We start from the raw sequence: 21,338 nt of genomic DNA on the forward strand, positions 1-21,338 counted from the left end.
CATTTGGTTGAATCTGCTGATGTGGAACCAAGGCTATAAAAGGCCAAATATACTAGTTTTTGGACTTCCCTGGTGGCTCATATGGTAAAGAATCCTCCTGCAGTGCTGGAGACCTGGTTCGATCCCTGGGTTCGGAAGATCCCCTAGAGGAGGGCATGGCAACCCACTTTACTATTCTGGCCTGGAGAATCCCCATTGACAGAGGAGCCTACAGTCCGTGGGGTTGCAAAGAGGAGGACATGACTGAGCAACTAAATACATACTGATTTTCGACTGTGGGGAGGGTTTGTTCTCCTCACCCTTAACTCCACTTTTTTCAAGGGTCAACTGTGTATTATTCACCACCATGATTTCTACTACCAGAGTACATTCAATTATACCCTCAAGCAATAAATATTTATTTAAATACCTATTATGGCATCCCCATACATTATACACAATAATAACGTGAAACTCTTTACAGTTCTTCTGTTTGATGCCTGGCTGGTGGCATAAATTAAATGGTGAACATCAGAAAATGTAAAGCATGAATACCATGCTCTGCAATGGTCTCATCTTCTATAAGCCAGTTTCATTTCCTCATTTAAGAAAAAAAAAAATGTTAATCCAGATCGAACTTCTGCAAGCATGTTTTAACTCTGAATAAATCTGTGTTGTAGAAAAGCAAGATATTAGCACTTCTCTTCACAAAAATAAAAGAGGCCTCAGGTCTGTTCAAGAAATATATGGTTAGGGATTGCCACTTACTTCATGGCACCATTCATAGTTTTACAACTATTTATTATTTTTTCTAATGGATAATTAGCCATATAAATTTTTATTGTTGTTTCAATTGTTTCTTAAGGGATAATACACATATTCTTAATTTATGTATTATCAGCATTGATATTCTATGCTAATCAGCATAATCAGCCTAATCAGCATTGATATTCTATGACTTCATTACTTATATATGATCACTTATATGTCCCACATTCTGTTTCACTTCACACTATTCAATGTACAAATGTACAATATCCAATGATAATGAACTTACAGCATTATATTTTAAAAACTTATATAAAGACAAAAACAGAAGTGAGTAAAGTAGAACCACCCTGGATTAACTGGAGGATTGAAAAGTAATCTCATTCACCTAACCCTTCCTTTCTCCTACTCTCAACAGTGAAAGTGAAAGCGAAAGTCGCTCAGTCCTGTCTGACTCTTTGCAACTCTTTGCAACTGTATAGTCCATGGAATTCTCCAGGCCAGAATACTGGAGTGGGTAGCCTTTCCCTTCTTCAGGGGATCTTCCCAACCCAGGGATCGAACCCAGGTCTCCCACATTGCAGGCGGATTCTTTACCAGCTGAGTCACAAGGGAAACCCAAGAATACTGGAGTGGGAAGACTTTCCCTTTTCCAGGGGATCTTCCCAACCCAGGGATCAAACCCAGGTCTCCCACATTGCAGGCGGATTCTTTTCCAACTGAGCTATCAGGGAAGCTACTCCCAATAAGGCTACATAAAACTGCCATCACTCAACCACCTGTTTCCTTGGCAACTACATAGAAAGAGTTCTTCTCTCCCAAATAGCATCAAGTTCAAAAATGTCAGAAATGTTAAAGGCTCTCATCTCATGTATACCTCTTATTTACAGATGCAATACAGTCATGAGCAACATTTTCCAAACAACACAAAAATCAAGCCCAACTGACTTCGATTACAAGGGAAAATGTTTGCTTCTTAGAAATGAGGTATCAATTTGCTAACATGAAGTCAAATATTAAAGAATGAGTTAGGACTGGATTTAATGTCTCTCAAAGGACAAAATTGAAAAAATAATGCCTATTTCCATCCAGTGAGTTAGTGAAAGTAGCTCAGTCATATCTGACTTTTTGTGACCCCATGGACTATACAGTTCATGGAATTCTTCAGGCCAGAATACTGGAGTGGGTAGCCTTTCTCTTTTCCAGGGAATCTTCCCAACCCAGGGGTTGAACCCAGGTACACTGCAGGTGGATTCTTTATCAGTTGAGCTATCAGGAAAGCCCCTACTTTCCATCTAGGAGGGCTTAAATGAATGACAAGAAACATGTATTATTTATCGTGAAGCCCATCATCTGTCAGTACCAAGTACACAACAACAAAATGAGGGAGTACTCGATGAATAAATATCTGTTGACCATACATGGTGTTAATTAAATTAAGAGATATGTATGTCCTCTGTGTTTTTTCAGTTCATTTCAGTTCAGTCGCTCAATCATGTCCTACTCTTTGCGACCCCATGAATCACAGCATGCCAGGCCTCCCTGTCCATCACCAACTCACGGAGTTCACTGAGACTCACGTCCATCGAGTCAGTGATGCCATCCAGCCATCTCATCCTCTGTCGTCCCCTTCTCCTCCTGCCCCCAACCCCTCCCAGCATCACAGTCTTTTCCAATGAGGTACACCTTCACATGAGGTGGCCAAAGTATTGGAGTTTCAGCTTTAGTATCATTCCTTCCAAAGAAATCCCAGGGCTGATCTCCTTCAGAATGGACTGGTTGGATCTCCTTGCAGTCCAAGGGACTCTCAAGAGTCTTCTCCAACACCACAGTTCAAAAGCATCAATTCTTTAGTGCTCAGCCTTCTTCACAGTCCAACTCACACATCCATACATGACCACAGGAAAAACCATAGCCTTGACTAGATGGACTTTTGTTGGCAAAGTAATGTCTCTGCTTTTGAATATGCTATCTAGGTTGGTCATAACTTTCCTTCCAAGGAGTAAGCATCTTTTAATTTCATGGCTGCAGTCACCATCTGCAGTGATTTTGGAGCCCAGAAAAATAAAGTCTGACACTGTTTCCACTGTTTCCCCATCTAGTTCCCATGAAGTGATGGGACCGGATGCCATGATCTTCGTTTTCTGAATGTTGAGTTTTAGCCAACTTTTTCACTCTCCTCTTTCACTTTCATCAAGAGGCTTTTGAGTTCCTCTTCACTTTCTGCCATAAGGGTGGTGTCATCTGCATATCTGAGGTTATTGATATTTCTCCCGGCAATCTTGATTCCAGCTTGTGTTTCTTCCAGTCTAGCGTTTCTCATGATGTACTCTGCTGTTGGGGGCCAGAGTGAGGCACTCCGCCCGTGGCAAAGGTCATGAGGAAGGAGGCTCGACATACGCAAAGGCGGGATCGAGCCTCAGGAGTCCCCCTGGAAATCCTCGAGCTTCTACCCCCATAACCAGAGCCTGCCTGCTTTACTACTTTGTGCTCCCACCTACACCTCTGACTTTACGGGGGGCTGTCCCCCACCACCTCTTTCGGAGAAGTTAACTTAGAGCTCCAGTTAATAATAATTCCTGGACGTGACAAGAGTGTTTTAACCTACAAACTCCTCTGAAGGTTCTCTAGCCTGCTGACAGGCTTGTCCGGCCACATGTGATTGCTCACAGCCTCCCAACAGTGAGAGGCATGAGATGCTTTAAACCTTCTAAAAACAGGTTCCTTAGAAAAGTTAGAAAACTATTAGTATAAGTATAATGGGCTGATTAGAAATTGTATTGGTGAAGGGTTTTTCATTTGTTGAGCCAATGTTTGTTGCTAAGTCTCCATATCCCCGGCCCTTACACACACTAATGAATATATAGAAGAAATAAGTATTAACCTTTGATATTAATCACGTTAGACCTTAGGCTAAGTAAATTCTTTCCTTAACTAAAACCCACTACACCCTCACCCTATAGGAATGTAACTTATTTGGGTGGCGTCTGTTTTAAGAATAATCACCCTTGGAGAAATAAGTGTCCTGGTTGACTGACCACTGTCACAAGGAGAGGGTCATAAATGGTCAGCAGGCCCCCTGGCCAGAAGATGATGTAACACCCCTAAGACCTCTGTATACATTTGTATGAAGCACCTGACTTTGATAAAAGTCAGGACTGCTGACCCCGCATGACTTTTGCATAACATCTCAGTGTATAAAAGTAGACCATGGAAAATAAAGAATTGGGATCAGTTCCTCGAAAGACTGGTCTCCCCATGTCTCTCTCTCTCTCAAACTCTGGCTGAGTCTCCATCTGGAGTGCGGAACCCGCCATGCTTACTAATTATGCCTGGGCTTCTAAGATCCGACCGGGGAGGCCTCAGTGTCTCCTCTCCTTCGGGAGAACGGAAGGACGCCTGCGGCCTACGTAAGTGGTGCAAGCTTCTTGTCTTGAAGTTTTATTGGTCTCCCGCATAAACCAAGCTACTCAGCCTCTTTTCTCCACTGAATTTTCCTACTGAGCTATCCTCATTCTATTACTCTTTACATCTCTAATTAATATCTAATTGAAGCTCTTGTATCCTGATCCTCACCGACGCCGTCCCTGCTTCGAATACCCTGGATCAGCCGGGGCTGGACCCCGGCACTCTGCATATAAGTTAAATAAGCAGGGTGACAATATACAGCCTTGATGAACTCCTTTTCCTATTTGGAACCAGTCTGCTGTTCCATGTCCAGTTTTAGCTGTTGCTTCTTGACCTGCATACAGGTTTCTCAAGAGGCAGGTCAGGTGGTCTGGTATTCCCATCTCTTTCAGAATTTTCCACAGTTTCTTGTGATCCACACAGTCAAAGGCTTTGGCATAGTCAATAAAGCAGAAATAGATGTTTTTCTGGAACTCTCTTGCTTTTTCCATGATCCAGAGGATGTTGGCAATTTGATCTCTGGTTCCTCTGCCTTTTCTAAAACCAGCTTGAACATCAGGAATTTCACGGCTCACATATTGCTGAAGCCTGGCTTGGAGAATTTTGAGCATTACTTTACTAGCGTGTGAGATAAGTGCAATTGTGTGGTAGTTTGAGCATTCTTTGGCATTGCCTTAGTTGTATGCAAATCCATTCAAATGTTGATAATGTGATGTAACATATCTCAGATAAGAAATCAAAAAGAAATGTCTAAATTGACTTTAGACATTCTAATAGCATATGACAGAAATTATTAATACTAATTCATTATATTCTTAAGCTATTAACTTTTTAACATAGTATTTAAAAATTCATTGTATGCTTGGACTATAGAAACTCTACAAAACCAAGGCCCAATAATTTTCCAATGTGGGGTTATCGCCTCTCATTTAATCAATGTAAAGGACAATCTTGATGTATAAAGAAAAACTCTCATCTACACTAGAAAATGACCTGGAGTTCAGTGATATGTCATACCTCATAGCTACTGAGAATTCCTAAAGGGCCTTCACAGTCTTATGTGGTCATTAGGAAAATCTCTCTTTTCCAGCAGATTAGTTTTTTTAATCCATTTCTTATTCTCCCCTTTTCAGTACCAACTAACCTTGGTGGCTCAGGTGGTAAAGAATCTGCCTACAATGTGGGAGACCCAGGTTTGATCCCTGGGTCAGGAAGATGCCCTGGAGAAGGAAATGGCAACCCTCTCCAGTATTCTTCTCTGGAAAATCCCATGGACAGAGGAGCCTGGTGAGCTACAGTCCATGGGGTCACAAAAGAGTCAGACACAATTAATGACTAACAACCTAATAATAGCTTCTTCCAGGCTTTCAATGATTGCCTTAAGTGAGAAATTTCAACCATGGCCCTGAAGAGGATCCTGTGTGCCTCCTAATAAAGTTGACTTTCTGGTTAACTGAAAACTGTGAGCTTAGTGAGTCCAAAGTTTGGCATCAGACCGAGACTTCAGAGAATACAGGGCAGTGGCCTAGCTTCCCCTGGGTGCCTGACCCAACCCCTCTGTGACCGCATGAGCACAGATGGCCTTCTGATTGGTTCCACAAAAAGTTCTTTAATAGCATTTAGAATCACAAAGGAAATAAATGAAAAGAAGGCACATTACTGTACTTGATGTTATAAGAGAAGATTTTCAAGAAATGTATGTGAGTTGTACAGAATTTGAGCTTCTTTAGTGAGATTGTTTTTCTCCTTTCATATAGTGGCCAGTATTGCAGAATGATGCTTCTTTAAGATATACAGAAGAATAATCCAGAATCTGTGATATTTCCAATATTGAGAAGTCAAACTACTCAAATGCCCATTATTCATTGGCAACAAAAAGAAAAGGCCATCTGGTATATCAAGTATCAAACTCCTGTGACAGGGGTACTCCTATGGAGAGACTTTACCACAGATGTGTCAGCCTGTGAAAGGAAAGACAGAAAACTCTGGAGCTATGCCCACCCAAAATATCAAAAACCCAGTAATATCCTCCTTCATTTTGTGATGGTCCCATATTTTCATTCTTGGAAAGTTCTCTATGAGTTTTTAATCTGCTGATGATCCTCTCCTCCACTCCTAACCACAGTCACTTGATGACACATTCCATTCATCAAAAGTCTGAGGTTCCTACTATGCCCATCCCTGGCTGCTGAGCTAGAGATGGTAACTTCCCACTCCTTGGAATGGTACCTTCCTTGGAGGGTACCCAGGTATCACTACTTTCCCAAAGATGCAATTGTTCCAATTGTTTCGCTGCCTTGCACAGCTTATCAGATTTCTCTCTTCCCTCCATGCATAACACTGAGGGCCAGTATATCTTACAACCTGGGCATAAATCCTCTCATTGCAGAAAGCTGACACCTGGAATGAGGTGTCACAGATAGATACTGGATTTCTAGGGCCACTAATTCCCCCTAATTGGCAAGAATTCCATTAGGGTGATGGCAGGAAATATTTTATGCTACTTAAACAGATCTGATTCCCATGGAGGCAGTGTGAATAGTGAGAGGGAGCATAGGAGCAGACAGCTCTGAGAACAATCTCCAGTGGATGAAGTTGTCTTCAGTCTCTGACTAATTCTAACATTTCTATCTTTCTCTGCTGATCAAATACCTCCCTCATGCACATAAAGTCTGAATTTGCCCCTAAGCTTTGAGGTCCCTTGAGCCAACCTGTTCAGACTGACCCTACACACACACACACCAATAATGCATGAATTCATTCCAAAAATGTCTATAAACAACTACTGTGGGCAAGGCTTGTCTAGAACATCTCTGAAATTCTCTTTTCACAAAGTTTATGCTTCACCATGATCAACTGCCCCACCCTTCACTTTCCATAATTTTCTCATATTTTCACTCTTGTAAACAATCAGACTCCGCCTCTCACAGTTCAGCATGAAGTGAAGCCAGTATTGTCCACTTGGTAAGTAAATAAAAACTTGTAACTGAATGCTTTGATCCAGAATTGAATGGAAAGTCTTTATCAGGGTTTAAAGAAACTGACTACATCTGTGTAAGGTGTTGTCTAGGATGGGGAATTTAGGATGCCTCCTTTCTCTGTGATACCCTCTAAATCACATCATGCAGTAGTTGATGTCTTCATGCACAGTAAGTATGGATGCAAGAGAAGACAGAAAAGAGTTCTCCAGAAATACCACACTGACTAAATACAAGAGATTCCAGACATATTCTTACCTATTGTGAGGCCCTGAGTCTGCCATGGACACTGTGGTCAGATCTCCCTGACCTCCCTAAATAAAGGTGGAATGGTGAACACAATTTTCAGGATAGGTTGAAAATATCCAAATAATTGAGGTACTTTAAATTAGTTAAGCTTTGCAAAAAAAAAAAAAACTAAGTCCAATTCATTATTTTAATTTGCTTTAATAGGTTTCATGAGAAAGTTCTGCTTTCAAAAATATTTACATATTTATCCATGCAGCATCCTCAAAAGTAAATTCTTTAGTTGCCAATGCTTCATTAATACTGGATCCAGGTTTCACAGATACACAAAGGTAAGCACTGCACTGTTTGTTCAGATCCCCAGATAACTTTCACTAATTTAAGATGGGCTTAAGCTGATAGCTTTGTTAATGTGATCAGAATTTAAGCTTCTCCTGATTATTCAGTTTATGATCATAGATTGCTGGCAAGGACAGAGTGACCAAAAACAGGTGCTCCGTGGAAAAAAAAGCAATTTTAACATTTTTATGAATTCAGAAAGTTACCTTGAGTTAGAGGGTAGAGTGCTAAACAAAAGAAGAAAACTGGTCAGTCAGCCTAAAATGACCAAGACAGGCAGGAATCTTCATATTCGAGACATGCCCTAGTACATAGAACTATGAATTAGGATTCAAAATTATCCAGAGTATAGCATCCCTTCCCAAATGTACTGCTCACCATCCTGATCCTCATGAACAACTAAGTGAGACTAAGGGCAAGAGGATGAAAGTTATGGTTAAGAAAAAACTGTAGGAACATTTCACCCAACTCTAAAAGAGCAATAAAGAAATAATGCACCCATATCAAAACTGGAAGGAGCTTCTTCCATTATTGCAAAAGGTCTGAGCCCTCTAAAGAGTGATATATCATCAGGAATTTTGCAGTGACATGAGGTAACATGATCCATGTTGATAACAGCATCCTTGAAATTCAGTAGCAGAACTTCTGCCAGGCATTAGTGCTATTTGGACATTTGGAAAAGGGGAAGGAAATTATGCTTGGAGGTGTGGGAGTCTTGTCTGAGGCACCCATGAAATACCATATAGAAGTTTCTAGACTCATACAAAAGGCATAACTGAAGCTAACACAGAATGGAAATGAAGTATAAGAACTGGTGGCTTATGATTGCTGCTATTATGATGGGATCCATGTTCACAAGGGGTTCACAGTCTGGAGGGAAAAACTGAGATGCATGTTAAACATCAAATGAGAAAAGATTTCAGACTCTGACATAACACAGGGAACCTAGTATTCGAACAGAGAGCAGTAGGCAGCAATCAAGACCGGCTACAAGAGAAAAGCTAAGGCTGGAAGGGCCATGAGAATGTAAATCAACTAAATTTAAAAGGAGGACATTTGAAGTGGAGAAAAGTAGTATAAGCATAGACAGAGGAAAATACAAACCAATCTGATATCAAAAGTAACTTAAAACTTTGAAAAGTTAAGGAAAAACATAGATGAACTCCAACTATAAGAGTAGGAAAACAGTCTGTAATGCTATGCACTAAAATTAGATCTGACTTAACCAAAATAATTGAATTTATTTCCTGGTTCTTATACTGTTTCTCAACGTGGCATTATAAAATCTTCATGAATATCAGTTTCATCATGAATAAAATGGACATGAGTGACTGCCAAAATAAATGACAAAATCACAGTGAGAATAAATTGAAAGCGATTAAGTAGAGACCCTATACATAAAAATCTCATTAAAAATTAATATCCTATTAAATTTAAAAGCTACTAAATCACTGCAGATGGTGATTGCAGCCATGAAAATAAAAGACGCTTACTCCTTGGAAGGAAAGTTATGACCAACCTAGATAGCATATTAAAAACAGAGACATTACTTTGCCAACAAAGGTCTGTCTAGTCAAGGCTATGATTTTTCCTGTGGTCATGTATGGATGTGAAAGTTGGACTGTGAAGAAAGCTGAGCACCAAAGAATTGATGCTTTTGAACTGTGGTGTGGGAGAAGACTCTTGAGACTCCCATGGACTGCAAGGAGATCCAACCAGTCCGTTCTAAAGGAGATCAGTCCTGGGTGTTCTTTGGAAGGAATGATGCTAAAGCTGAAACTCCAGTACTTTGGCCACCTCATGTGAAGAGTTGACTCATTGGAAAAGCCTCTGATGCTGGGAGGGATTGGGGGCAGGAGGAGAAGGGGACGACAGAGCATGAGATGGCTGGATGGCATCACTGACTTGATGGACATGAGTCTGAGTGAACTCCGTGAGTTGGTGATGGACAGGGAGGCCTGGCGTGCTGTAATTCATGGGGTCGCAAAGAGTAGGACACGACTGAGCAACTGAACTGAACTGAACTGGAGATGACCATGAGCAAAGAAATAATAATTGGGGAACAAGGAGAGAAGATTTAGAACAACTGCTGCAGATAATGGTTCTCAAAACTAAATGATTTTAAGGATTTCTAAACTATAAGAAAATTCAACTGAAATGAAATACTATATATGAGTAGATGAACCAGATACAATCATTTTTTCAGTTAAAACCCTATGGAAAAAGAATAGGATTCTCTGAAGTATGTGAAGACTTTGACACAAAAACAAAAATAAAAAATCAAGATACACACAGTGACACACAGTGAGGACAAGTTTGAGATGTTATAACACAGTATTCGGGGAGAGCAGGGAGGGATGGTGAGGAAAAGTGATGATGACATAAAGGAAAGGGACAATTACAAGTGACCTCATTTCTCTTTCTATTGTCCTTCAAGGAAACAGCCTCCACAAATGGCCTTGAGGAACCACAGCACCATCACCGAGTTTATCCTCACTGGGCTGTCAGACGACCCCCACATCCAGGCTCTGCTCTTTGTGCTCTTCCTGGTGATTTATCTCCTGACCGTGATGGGGAACCTGACGATGCTGCTGGTGATCAGGGCTGACTCCCATCTCCACACGCCCATGTACTTCTTCTTGAGTAATCTATCATTCCTAGATCTCTGCTTCTCTTGTGTTACTCTGCCCAAGCTCCTGAAGGACCTCCTGTCTGAGAAGAAGACCATCTCCATAGAGGGCTGTCTGGCTCAGGTCTTCTTTGTGTTTATCACTCCAGGAACCGAAGTCTGTCTGCTCTCTGCCATGGCCTATGACCGCTATGCCGCAATATGCCACCCGCTGCTCTATAGCCAGGTGATGAGCAACCAGCTCTGTGTGAGGCTCGTGTTGATCTCGTGGGGTCTGGCCTCTCTTGATGCAGTCATCATTGTGCTTTTGGCTGTTAACCTGGACTTCTATGAGGCACAAACCATCCACCACTACACCTGTGAGCTGCCCTCCCTCTTCCCTCTGTCTTGCTCTGATATCTCCATCAATATCAGTATCTTGATCTACTCAATCTTACTCCATGGATTTGGAACCTTCCTCCCAATAATCTTCTCCTATGCTCGCATTGTCTCCACTGTCCTGAGCATCAGCTCCGTCACAGGCAGAAGCAAGGCCTTCTCCACCTGCTCCTCCCACCTTATCGCAGTGATCCTGTTCTTTGGCTCAGGTATGCTTCGCTATCTCATGCCTTCCTCTGGTTCCTCCCTGGATTTGCTCACTTCCTTACAATACAGTGTAATCACACCCATGCTGAATCCCCTTATCTACAGCTTCAAAAACAAGGAGGTTAAGGGAGCTGTGAAAAGGACTTTGGGGAAAAATCTGCACTATTGCACAGGTTGAACTAAGTCACATTTACCCAGCATACCTGGAAAGACTAAATTTCTTCTTATGTTCCTCCTGTTTTGTTTCCAACCTCTCCCCCTACAGAGTCAAGTAGGATTCAGGAAAGAACTCACAGCTTCCCTGAACATCCCAGGTAATGATTACAAAGGAACCCTCACTTTTGAGATTTGGAAATTCTATGCTGTACTGAATCCCTATTTGGAATTCAGTATTCCAAATTCCTATTTGGAAATTCTATGCTATACTGAAGTGGGACACAATGTGAATAAACACTTACACAAAGTCCATCAATAATACAACATGATTATTAGGGAGAAAAAAACAGAGATTATTTGATTTGTCAAAAGGCATAAAAGTCACAAGAATTTCTACTTAAAATGATTCATAAAAAAAGATTCAAATCATTCTTCCTGTATTTGATAAATGCTTCATAATAAAATGTCAGATTGGGAGAATGACATTTGAAATAACCAGAAAAAAAGTTATTATAGCTCATATTACTTATCAGAATTATGCAATTTCTATACAATGTATTTCTATGAAGATTAGATCCGATATTTAAATTTCCATAGGAAGAAGTAAAACCTATGAATATTTGAAGATGACATAATTCTATGGAAAGCCTAAAAACTCCTCACAGGAAAATAAACTTATTGGCACTCCAAAGAATTTAATAGGCAAAAAATTAATATTAATACAATCAGTACTATTTCTATATACTAGCCACTGTTAAGTAAACAAAAAATATGCTTCAGGCAGAAAAATATACATTTACAATTAGAAGATCAATAGAAAATCCTCAGGATGAAACTTGATAAGTACTTAGAGCAAATAAGAATAAAGTAAAAAAATTAACTACATGATATAAAAGATGCTTAAATTAATATAGGATGTATTTTTAGATATACTCTCCCCTTCCAGTTTTATGCGATCAACAAAAGAAAAACATTGAATTTACAAGCAATCTGGAAATCCATAGTTCTAGACTTGATTCCATAGAACTATTAGTGATTCAGTCTTTTTCCTTCTATTGAATATGTTGTCTTCATATATTGGGTTTTACTCTAGGCATTATGTTTTTTACAACATATAACATAGCTTTCTGTTTTTTGTAGAGCTATTTGTATATTCTGTTCTTGAACTTTATATAACTGGAATGATTCTAATCCTAAAATTAAAATACTGGATGTATTCAAGACTTGATGAGGCAGTGGAGCAATCAGACTCACATATATTGGTAGTGGAATTGTAAATAGGTTCAATCACTTCAGAAGAATATTGGGCAGTATCTACTAATTGCATACTATATGTCTACTCTAAGATTCATTAATTATATTTTTAGGTAAATATGAAGAGAATGAGTAAACATATCCATAAAATACATTAATAGAATAGTCATAACAGTTTATTATTGCAGCCAAAATGTATAATAAACCTAAATGTCCATCACCTGGAGAACAGATAAATTCATACATGTAGTATATTTATACAATGAAACATAATACAGCAAAATTTTTAAACTGCAAACAGTAAGTGAATAAATCTCACAGACACTATGTAACAGAAGCCAGATACAATGGGTACTTATTTATGAGTTTATTTATATGAGGTTAAAGACAATGAATTGATCGTGTTTCTATTTTCTAAATTTCTTTTCCTCAGCTTTACTGAGATATAATTGACATATAATTTTGTATAAGTTAAATGTGTACAATGTGCTGATTTGATACACTTACATGTTGCAAAATGTTTACCATCTCCATCAATTCACATCCTTACCATTCATTTTTTGAGGTCAGAGTATTTGAGATACATTTTCTCAGCAACCAAGTATAAAATATAGTATTATTAACTATAATCACCATGCTGTCTTTTAGATTCCCAAAACTTACTCATCTTATAACTGGACATTACATTTTATTTTTCCTGATACTTTGACATCTTCAAATCTTGTTGACCCTGGAGAGACTGTCCACCCAGGGCTAGCTAGGTCCTGGGGACAACAAACAACTCATTTGACAACACATTTTTCAGATGTAATCTAATTAATCAAGAACCCATACTCTCAATTGCCTCCTTTATTTAGCAATCACACTGCAGGCTACTATCCACACGCTCTAATCACCTCAGGGTCAGGTACCAGACAGCAAGAGACAGCCCCTTAAACCCAGATTCCACTGAAATCATTCAAATTATTCCATTCTAAACTTGCTTACACTGCCTCATTCATCTCTTCCTACAAAAAACACAATAAAGCCTGCTGCCCACATTTTCCTCTCATTCTCTCTGCCTCCTGACCAGTCCAAGGCCTCCCCGTGTGGTCCTATAAGTAATAAATGATCTTTTCAATAAAAAATTGTCTCCTTTCTGTTGGCTTTACCATCCTGACTAATAATAAAACTTACATTTTAAAATAGTCAGGAAAAGTAATAATTTCATAAATTCATTCACGATGAAATCAGAACAGCAGTTTCCTATAAAGAATGGATTGACCGGGAAGTATCAAGAGGAATCTTTTCAGGCAGATGGAAGGTTTTGGACTTGGTCTCTGTAGTGTTTACAAAGTGTACACTTATCAAAATTCACCAAGCTATCCCTTTAAAATGGTTGCACTTAATCACTTTACATATGTATTTTAAACTGAAATCAGTAGGAAAACTAAACGACCAAAAACATTTGTTTCATGAATGTTCTCATACTTCTTACAGGTACATATTGCCCATGTCCTGCAAATACTTTAGTGAATAATTCCCTTCCTTTCATATCAAGGCAGTATTTCCCCCACTCCAGTCATGATGGGAATTAATGCCAGCTATAAGTCTCAAGGATCTTCCTCGTAGCTCAGATGGTAAAGAATTTGCCTGCAATGCAAGAGATCTGAGTTCGATCCCTAGGTCGGGAAGATCCACTGGAGAAGGTAATGGCAGTTCACTCCAGTGTTCTTGTCTGGAGAATCCTGTGGACAGAGGAGCCTGGCAGGCCACAGTCCAGGGGGCTGCAAAGAGTTGGACACGACTGAGCAACCAGCCATTTATAAGTCTCAAAGCCATGGGGGAGGTGGCAGAAGACAAGTAACATCTTCCAAAGCAAAGCTTTGCTTGGTCTCTGCCTTACTAATGGGTCTCCAAAGAAACAGAACCAATAGGAGAGACAGACATAGACATGGTGAATTCTAAGGCACTGACTCACACACTTGTGTGGTCTGACAGATCTGAAATTTGTAGAGCAAGCTGGCATATTCGATTCAGGTAAGGCTTCATGTTGTAATTTTGAGGCCAAAATCCACAGGGCAGGCCAGCAGGCTGGAATTTCAGACAGGGTTTCTATGTTCCAGTCCTGAGGAGAATTCCTTCCTCTTTGGGAAACCTCAGTCTTTGCTCTTACAGCCTTCTGTTTTTCGAAGCCTGTCCGCACTATGGAGGGTAATCTGCCTTAGTCAAAGTCAACAGTTTAAATGTCATATCCAAAAAATACTTTCACAGGAGCATCTAGACTGATGTTTGATTAAACAGCTGGAATCCATATACGAGTTAAATTGACACAAAACTAACCACTACAACCTCTGAGCAAAGAGAAACTGGTTTTTTCTAGCAAGCATTAGTAGATTAATTCTGTGGTCCCCTTCAGGGATTCAGTGTCTCAAGCATATCTGCCCAGGTATCCTCATCCCAAGTGTTGTGGTCCTAGTCTTTTCCTAGTGGGACCCTGAACTTAACATAGGAGTTACATGAATTTAGCCTTCTTCGTAATTCAGTTTCTGTCATACTCATAACCTGGGCCTGGTTTTTGGTACAATTTACCTACTTGGTGAAGGAGATATGTCCTTTAATAAAGCCATTAATAAATAATAATAATGCCATAAAGATTCTGGCCTTGGGATGGTATGTGCCTAACACAAGTCTCATTTTCTTTCTTTAATATACCAACGACATCACAACAGCAAAGTACCTGCACACTTCCTGTGCTTGACATTGTGCCCTTATACTTCAATTTGCATATGCCAATGCATTCTCTTATACAAGTTTCTCTTCCCATTCACCACAGGTTAGATATGTTTGGTCACATGGATCACAGCTTTGTGTAACTGAATGAAACTATGAGCCATACCATGTAGGGCCACCCAAGACAGACAGGTCATGGTGGAGAGTTCTAATAAAATGGGGTCCACTGGAGAAGGGAATGGCAAACCACTTCAGCATTCTTGCCTTGAGAATCCCATGAACAGTATGAAAAGGCAGAAAGATATGACACTGAAAGCTGAACCCTCCAGGTCAGTAGGTGTCCAATATGCTACTGGAGAAGAGTAGAGAAATAGCACCAGAGGAATGAAGAGGCTGAACCAAAGTGGAAATGACCCCCAGTTGTAGGTATGTCTGCAGGTAAAGTTAAGTCCAATGATGTAAAGAACAATATTGCACAGGAATCTGGAATGTTAGGTCCATGAATCAAGGCAAATTGGAAGTGGTCAAATAGGAGATGACAAGAGTGAACATTGACATTTTAGGAATCAGTGAACTAAAATGGACAAGGGCTTCCCTGGTAGCTCAGATGGCAAAAGACTCCGCCTGCAATGCAGGAGACCCCAGTTCTATTCCTGAGTTGGGAAGACCCCCTGGAAAAAAGATAGGCTGCCCACTCTAGTAGTTTGGGGATGCCCCTGTGGCTCAGTCAGTAAAGAATCTACCTGCAATCTGGGAGACCTGGATTTGATCCCTGGGTTGGGAAGATCCCCTGGAGGAGGGCATGGAGACCCACTCCAGTATTCTTGCTTGGAGAATTCCCAAGGACAGAAAAGCCTGGTGGGTCACAACCAAACAACTAAGCACATCACACAAAATGGACAGGAATGGGAGAATTTAATTCAAATGACCTTTATATCTACTACTGTGGGCAAGAATCCCTTAGAAGAAATGGAGTAGACCTCACAGTAAACAAAGCAGTCCAAAATGCAGCACTTGAGTACAATCTCAAAAATGGCAGAATGATTTTGGCTCTTTTTGGAGGCAAACCATTCAATATCACAGCAATCCAAGTTTATGCCCCAGACACTAACACCAAAGAAAATAAAGTTGAATGGTTCTATGAAGACCTATAAGACATTCTAGAAATAAAACAAAAAATATGTCCTTTACATCATAGGGCACTGGAAAGCAAAAGTAGGAAGTCAGGATATACCTGGGTAATAGGCAACTTTGGCCTTGCAGTACAAAATGAAGGAGGGCAAAGGCTAAGACAGTCTTCCCTAGAGAACACATTGATCATGGCTTATACCCTCTTCCAACAACACAAGAGATAACTCTACACACAACATTAACAGAAGGTCAATACAAAAATCAGATTGATTATATTCTTTACAACCAAAGATGGGGAAACTTTATAGAGTCAGCAAAAACAAGACTGGAGGCTGACTGTGACTCACATCATGAACGCCTTACTGCAAAATTCAGACCTAAATTGAAGAAAGTAGGGGAAACCACTATGCCATTCAGGTATGAACTAAAATCAAATCCCTTATGATTATACAGTGGAAGTCAAAAATAGATTCAAGGGATTATATCTGATAGAGTTCCTAAAGAACTATGGACAGAGGTTCATAACACTATACAGGAGGCAGTTACCAAACTATCCCCAAGAAAAAGAAATGTAACAAGACAAAATGGTTGTCTGAGGTGGCCTTACAAATAGCAGAGAAAAGGACAGAAGCAAGAGGCAAAGAAGAAAAGGAAAGATATACCCATCCGAATGCAGAGTTCCAAAGAATAGCAAGGAGAGAATAAGAAGACTTCCTAAGTGAACAGTGCAAAGAAAAAGAGGAAAATAATAGAATGAGAAAGACTAAGATTTCTACAAGAAAATCAGAGATACAAAGGGAACATATCATGCAAAGATGGGCACAATAAAGGATACAAATGGTATGGACCTAACAAAAGCAGAAGATGTTAAGAAGTGCCAATAATACACAGAACTATACGAAAATGATCTTATTGACCTGGATAACCACGATGGTGTGATCACTCACTTACAGCCATTCTAGAGTGTGAGGTCAAGCAGGCCTTAAGGAACATTACTACGAACAAAGTTAGTGGAGATGATGCAATTCCAGCTGAGTTATTTCAAATCCTAAAAGATGATGCTGTGAACGTGTTGCACTCAATATGCCAGCAAATTTGGAAAACTCAGCAGGGGCCACAGGACAGGAAAAGGTCAGTTTTCATTCCAGTCCCAAAGAAGGGCAATGCCAAAGAATGTTCAAGCTACTACACAATTGCACTCATTCATATGCTAGCAAGGTAATGCTCAGAATCCTTCAAGCTGGGCTTCAACAGTAAGTGTACCAAGAACTTCCAGGTGTACAAGTTGGGTTTAGAAAAGGCAGAGGAACTAGTGATCAAATTGCCAACATCCACTGTATCACAGAAAAAGTTAGGGAATTCCAGAAAAACATCTACTTGTCCTTCACTGACTATATGAAAGCCTTTGCCTGTGTGGATCACAACAAACTGTGGAAAATTCTTAAAGAGATGGGAATACCAGATCACCTTACCTTCCTCCTAAAAAACCTGTATACAGGTTAAGAAGCAACAGAACCAGCCATGGAACAACAGACTGGTTCCAAATTGGGAAAGGAGTACATCAAAGCTGTATATTGTCACCCTGCTTACTTAATTTATATGTGAAGTACATCTTGCAAAATACCAGGCTAGATGAAGCACAAGCTGGAATCAAGATTGCCGGGAGAACTACCTATAATCTCAGATATGCAAATGACACCACCGTTATGGCAGAAAGTGAAGAGGAACTAAAGAGACTCTTGATGAAAGTGAAAGGGGAGAGTGAAAAAGCTGGCTTAAAACTCAACATTGAAAAAACAAAGATCGGGGCATCCAGTCCCATAACTTCATAGCAAATAGATGGGGAAAAAGTGAATGCATAGATAGACTTTATTTTCTTAAGCTCCAAAATCACTACAGATGGTGACTGAAGCCATGAAATCTAAAGACACTTTCTCCTTGGAAGAAAAGCTATGACCAACCTAGACAGCATATTCAAAAGCAGAGATATTACTTTGCCAACAAAGGTCTGTCTAGTCAAAGCTATATTTTTTCCAATAGTCATGTACACATGTGAAAGCTGGACCATAAAGAAGGCTGAGCACTAAAGAATTGATGCTTTTGAACTGTGGTGTTGGAGAAGACTCTTGAGAGTCCCTTGGATGCAAGGAGATCAAACCAGTCCATTCCGAAGGAGATCAGCCCTGGGATTTCTTTGGAAGGAATGATGCTAAAGCTGGAGCTCCAATACTTTGGCCACCTGATGCAAAGAAATGATTGATTAGAAAAGACCCTGATCCTGGGAAAGATTGAAGGCAGGAGAAGAAGGGGACGACAAAGGACAAGATGGTTGGATAGCATCATTGACTCAAATGGAGTTGAGCAAACTCAGAGATGTGGTGAAGGACAGGGAAGCCTGGTGTGCTGCAGTCCATGGGTTGCAAAGAGTAAGACATGAGTGAGCGACTGAACAACAACAACAAATCAGTGCAGTTCAGTTCAATTCAGTTCAGTCACTCAGTCTGGTCCAACTCTGTGCAACCACATGGACCACAGCACACCAGGCTCCCTGTCCATCACCAGCTCCCAGAGTTTACCCAAACTCATGTCCATTGAGTCAGTGATGCCATCCAACCATCTCATCCTCTATCATCCCCTTCTCCTCCTGCCCTCAATCTTTCCCAGCATCAGGGTCTTTTCAAATGAGTCAGCTCTTCACATCAGGTGGCCAAAGTATTGGAGTTTCAGCTTCAAAATCAGTCCTTTCAATGAACACTCAGGACTGATTTCCTTTAAGATGGACTGGTTGGATCTCCTCGCAGTCCAAGGGACTCTCAAGAGTCTTCTCCAACACCACAGTTCAAAAGCATCAGTTCTTCTGTGCTCAGCTTTCTTTATAGTCCAACTCTCACATCCATACATGACTACTGGAAAAACCATAGCCTTGACTAGACGGACCTTTGTTGGCAAAGTAATGTCTCTGCTTTTTAATATCCTGTCTAGGTTGGTCATAATTTCCTTCCAAGGAGTAAGCGTCTTTTAATTTCATGGCTGCAGTCACCATCTGCAGTGATTTTGGAGCCCAAAAAAATAAAGTCAGGCACTGTTTCCATTGTTTCCCCATCTATTTGCCATGAAGTGATGGGACCAGATGCCTTGATCTTCGTTTTCTGAACGTTGAGCTTTAAGCCAACTTTTTTTAAATTTATTTATTTTAATTAGAGGCTAATTACTTTACAATGTTGTATTGGTTTTGCCATACATCAACATGAATCTGCCACGGGTGTACACGTGTTCCCCATCCTGAACCCCCTTCCCACCTCCCTTCCCATACCATCCTTCTGGGTCATCCCAGTGCACCAGCCCCAAGCATCCTGTATCCTGCATCGAACCTGGACTGGTGATTCATTTCTTATATGATATTATACATGTTTCAATGCCATTCTCCCAAATCATCCCATCCTCTCCCTCTCCCACAGAGTCCAAAAGACTGTTCTATACATCAGTGTCTCTTTTGCTGTCTCACATACAGGGTTATCATTACCATCTTTCTAAATTCCATATATATGCGTTAGTATACTGTATTGGTGTTTTTCTTTCTGGATTACTTCACTCTGTATAATCGGCTCCAGTTTCATCCACCTCATTAAAACTGATTCAAATGTATTCTTTTTAATGGCTGAGTAATACTCCATTGTGTATATGTACCACAGCTTTCTTATCCATTCATCTGCTGATGGACATCTAGGTTGCTTCCAAGTCCTGGCTATTATAAACAGTGTTACCTCGCAGAATATTGGAAATAAAAGCAAAAATAAACAAATGGGATCTAATTAAAATTAAAAGCTTCTGCACAACAACTATAAGCAAGGTGAAAAGACAGCCTTCAGACTGGGAGAAAATAATAGCAAATGAAGCAACTGACAAACAACTAATCTCAAAAATGTACAAGCAACTCCTGCAGCTCAACTCCAGAAAAATAAACGACCCAATCAAAAAATGTACCAAAGAACTAAATAGACATTTCTCCAAAGAAGACATACAGATGGCTAACAAACACATGAAAAGACGCTCAACATCACTCATTATCAGAGAAATGCAAATCAAAACCACTATGAAGTACCATTTCACACCAGTCAGAATGGCTGCAATCCAAAAGTCTACAAGCAATAAATGCTGGAGAGGGTGTGGAGAAAAGGGAACCCTCTTACACTGTTGGTGGGAATGCAAACTAGTACAGCCACTATGGAGAACAGTGTGGCGATTCCTTAAAAAACTGGAAATAGAACTGCCATACGACCTAGCAATCCCACTGCTGGGCATACACACTGAGGAAACCAGAATTGAAAGAGACACGTGTACCCCAATGTTCATCACAGCACTGTTTATAAGCCAACTTTTTAACTCTCCTCTTTCACTTTCATTAAGAGGCTCTTTAGTTCTTCACTTTCTGCCATAAGGGTGGTGTCATCTGCATATCTGAGGTTATTGATATTTCTCCCAGAAGTCTTGATCCCAAATTGTGCTTCATCCAGCCCAGCTTTTCTCCTAATGTTCTCTGCATATAAGTTAAATAAGCAGGGTGACAATATACATCCTTGACATACTCCTTTTCCGATTTGGAACTAGTCTGTTTTTCCATTTCCAGTTCTAACTGTTGCTTCCTGACCTGCATACAGATTTCTCAAGAGGCAGGTCAGGTGGGCTGGTAAATCATTGCAGGTGTTAAAAATAAACAAGATTTTAATAATGATGACATTTCTTCCAATTACACTTCACAATTCTTAAAATTTGCTTACTGAATGGAGAATAATGCCTCCCAACTCAATAATCACTTTCAATTACATGTTAATATTCATGGAAAGACACTTAAAACAACTGAAACTTTATGTCTTTTAATTATGGTCCATGAATGAAAAAATAAAATGCCAGATCAGCCTCCAGCCAGTATAGTCATGGGACCTCTTGCTCTTAGAGCTCTTCCCGTCACTGGCCTTCCAAAAATCTTGGCTGACAGTGAGATCCTAAAAATTCTATAGAGGAGTTTGGGTCAAGCATACTAGTGGGGAGCTGGTGAGATTGTGCAGTATCTCATGAAAGATTGGGAACACAAAAACGGTTTCTATCAAAATATAAAGGTACTGAGAGAGAAGAGACCAAGGTAGCAGACAACA

The 21,338-nt window shown here is 40.1% G+C and overlaps 1 protein-coding gene and 1 non-coding gene across 2 annotated transcripts; both read left to right on the top strand.

The window, feature by feature from the left end:
• Positions 1-650: 650 nt before the first annotated feature.
• Positions 651-772, top strand: LOC129642653 (U6atac minor spliceosomal RNA). The gene has a single exon (XR_008709901.1). It is a non-coding gene; the product is annotated as a U6atac minor spliceosomal RNA (small nuclear RNA).
• A 9,399-nt stretch (positions 773-10,171) lies between these two features.
• Positions 10,172-11,110, top strand: LOC129641692 (olfactory receptor 8S1-like). Its single transcript, XM_055566324.1, has one exon. The coding sequence runs from the start codon at positions 10,172-10,174 to the stop codon at positions 11,108-11,110; it is 939 nt and encodes a 312-aa protein (XP_055422299.1).
• Positions 11,111-21,338: the final 10,228 nt, after the last annotated feature.

Source organism: Bubalus kerabau, chromosome 1 (assembly GCF_029407905.1).
Source record: "Bubalus kerabau isolate K-KA32 ecotype Philippines breed swamp buffalo chromosome 1, PCC_UOA_SB_1v2, whole genome shotgun sequence".
In the NCBI taxonomy this organism is placed as follows: domain Eukaryota; kingdom Metazoa; phylum Chordata; class Mammalia; order Artiodactyla; family Bovidae; genus Bubalus; species Bubalus kerabau.

Excerpts from the sequence above, each read along its gene's own strand:
- LOC129641692 (XM_055566324.1), top strand. The coding sequence starts at position 10,172 with ATGGCCTTGAGGAACCACAGCACCATCACCGAGTTTATCCTCACTGGG.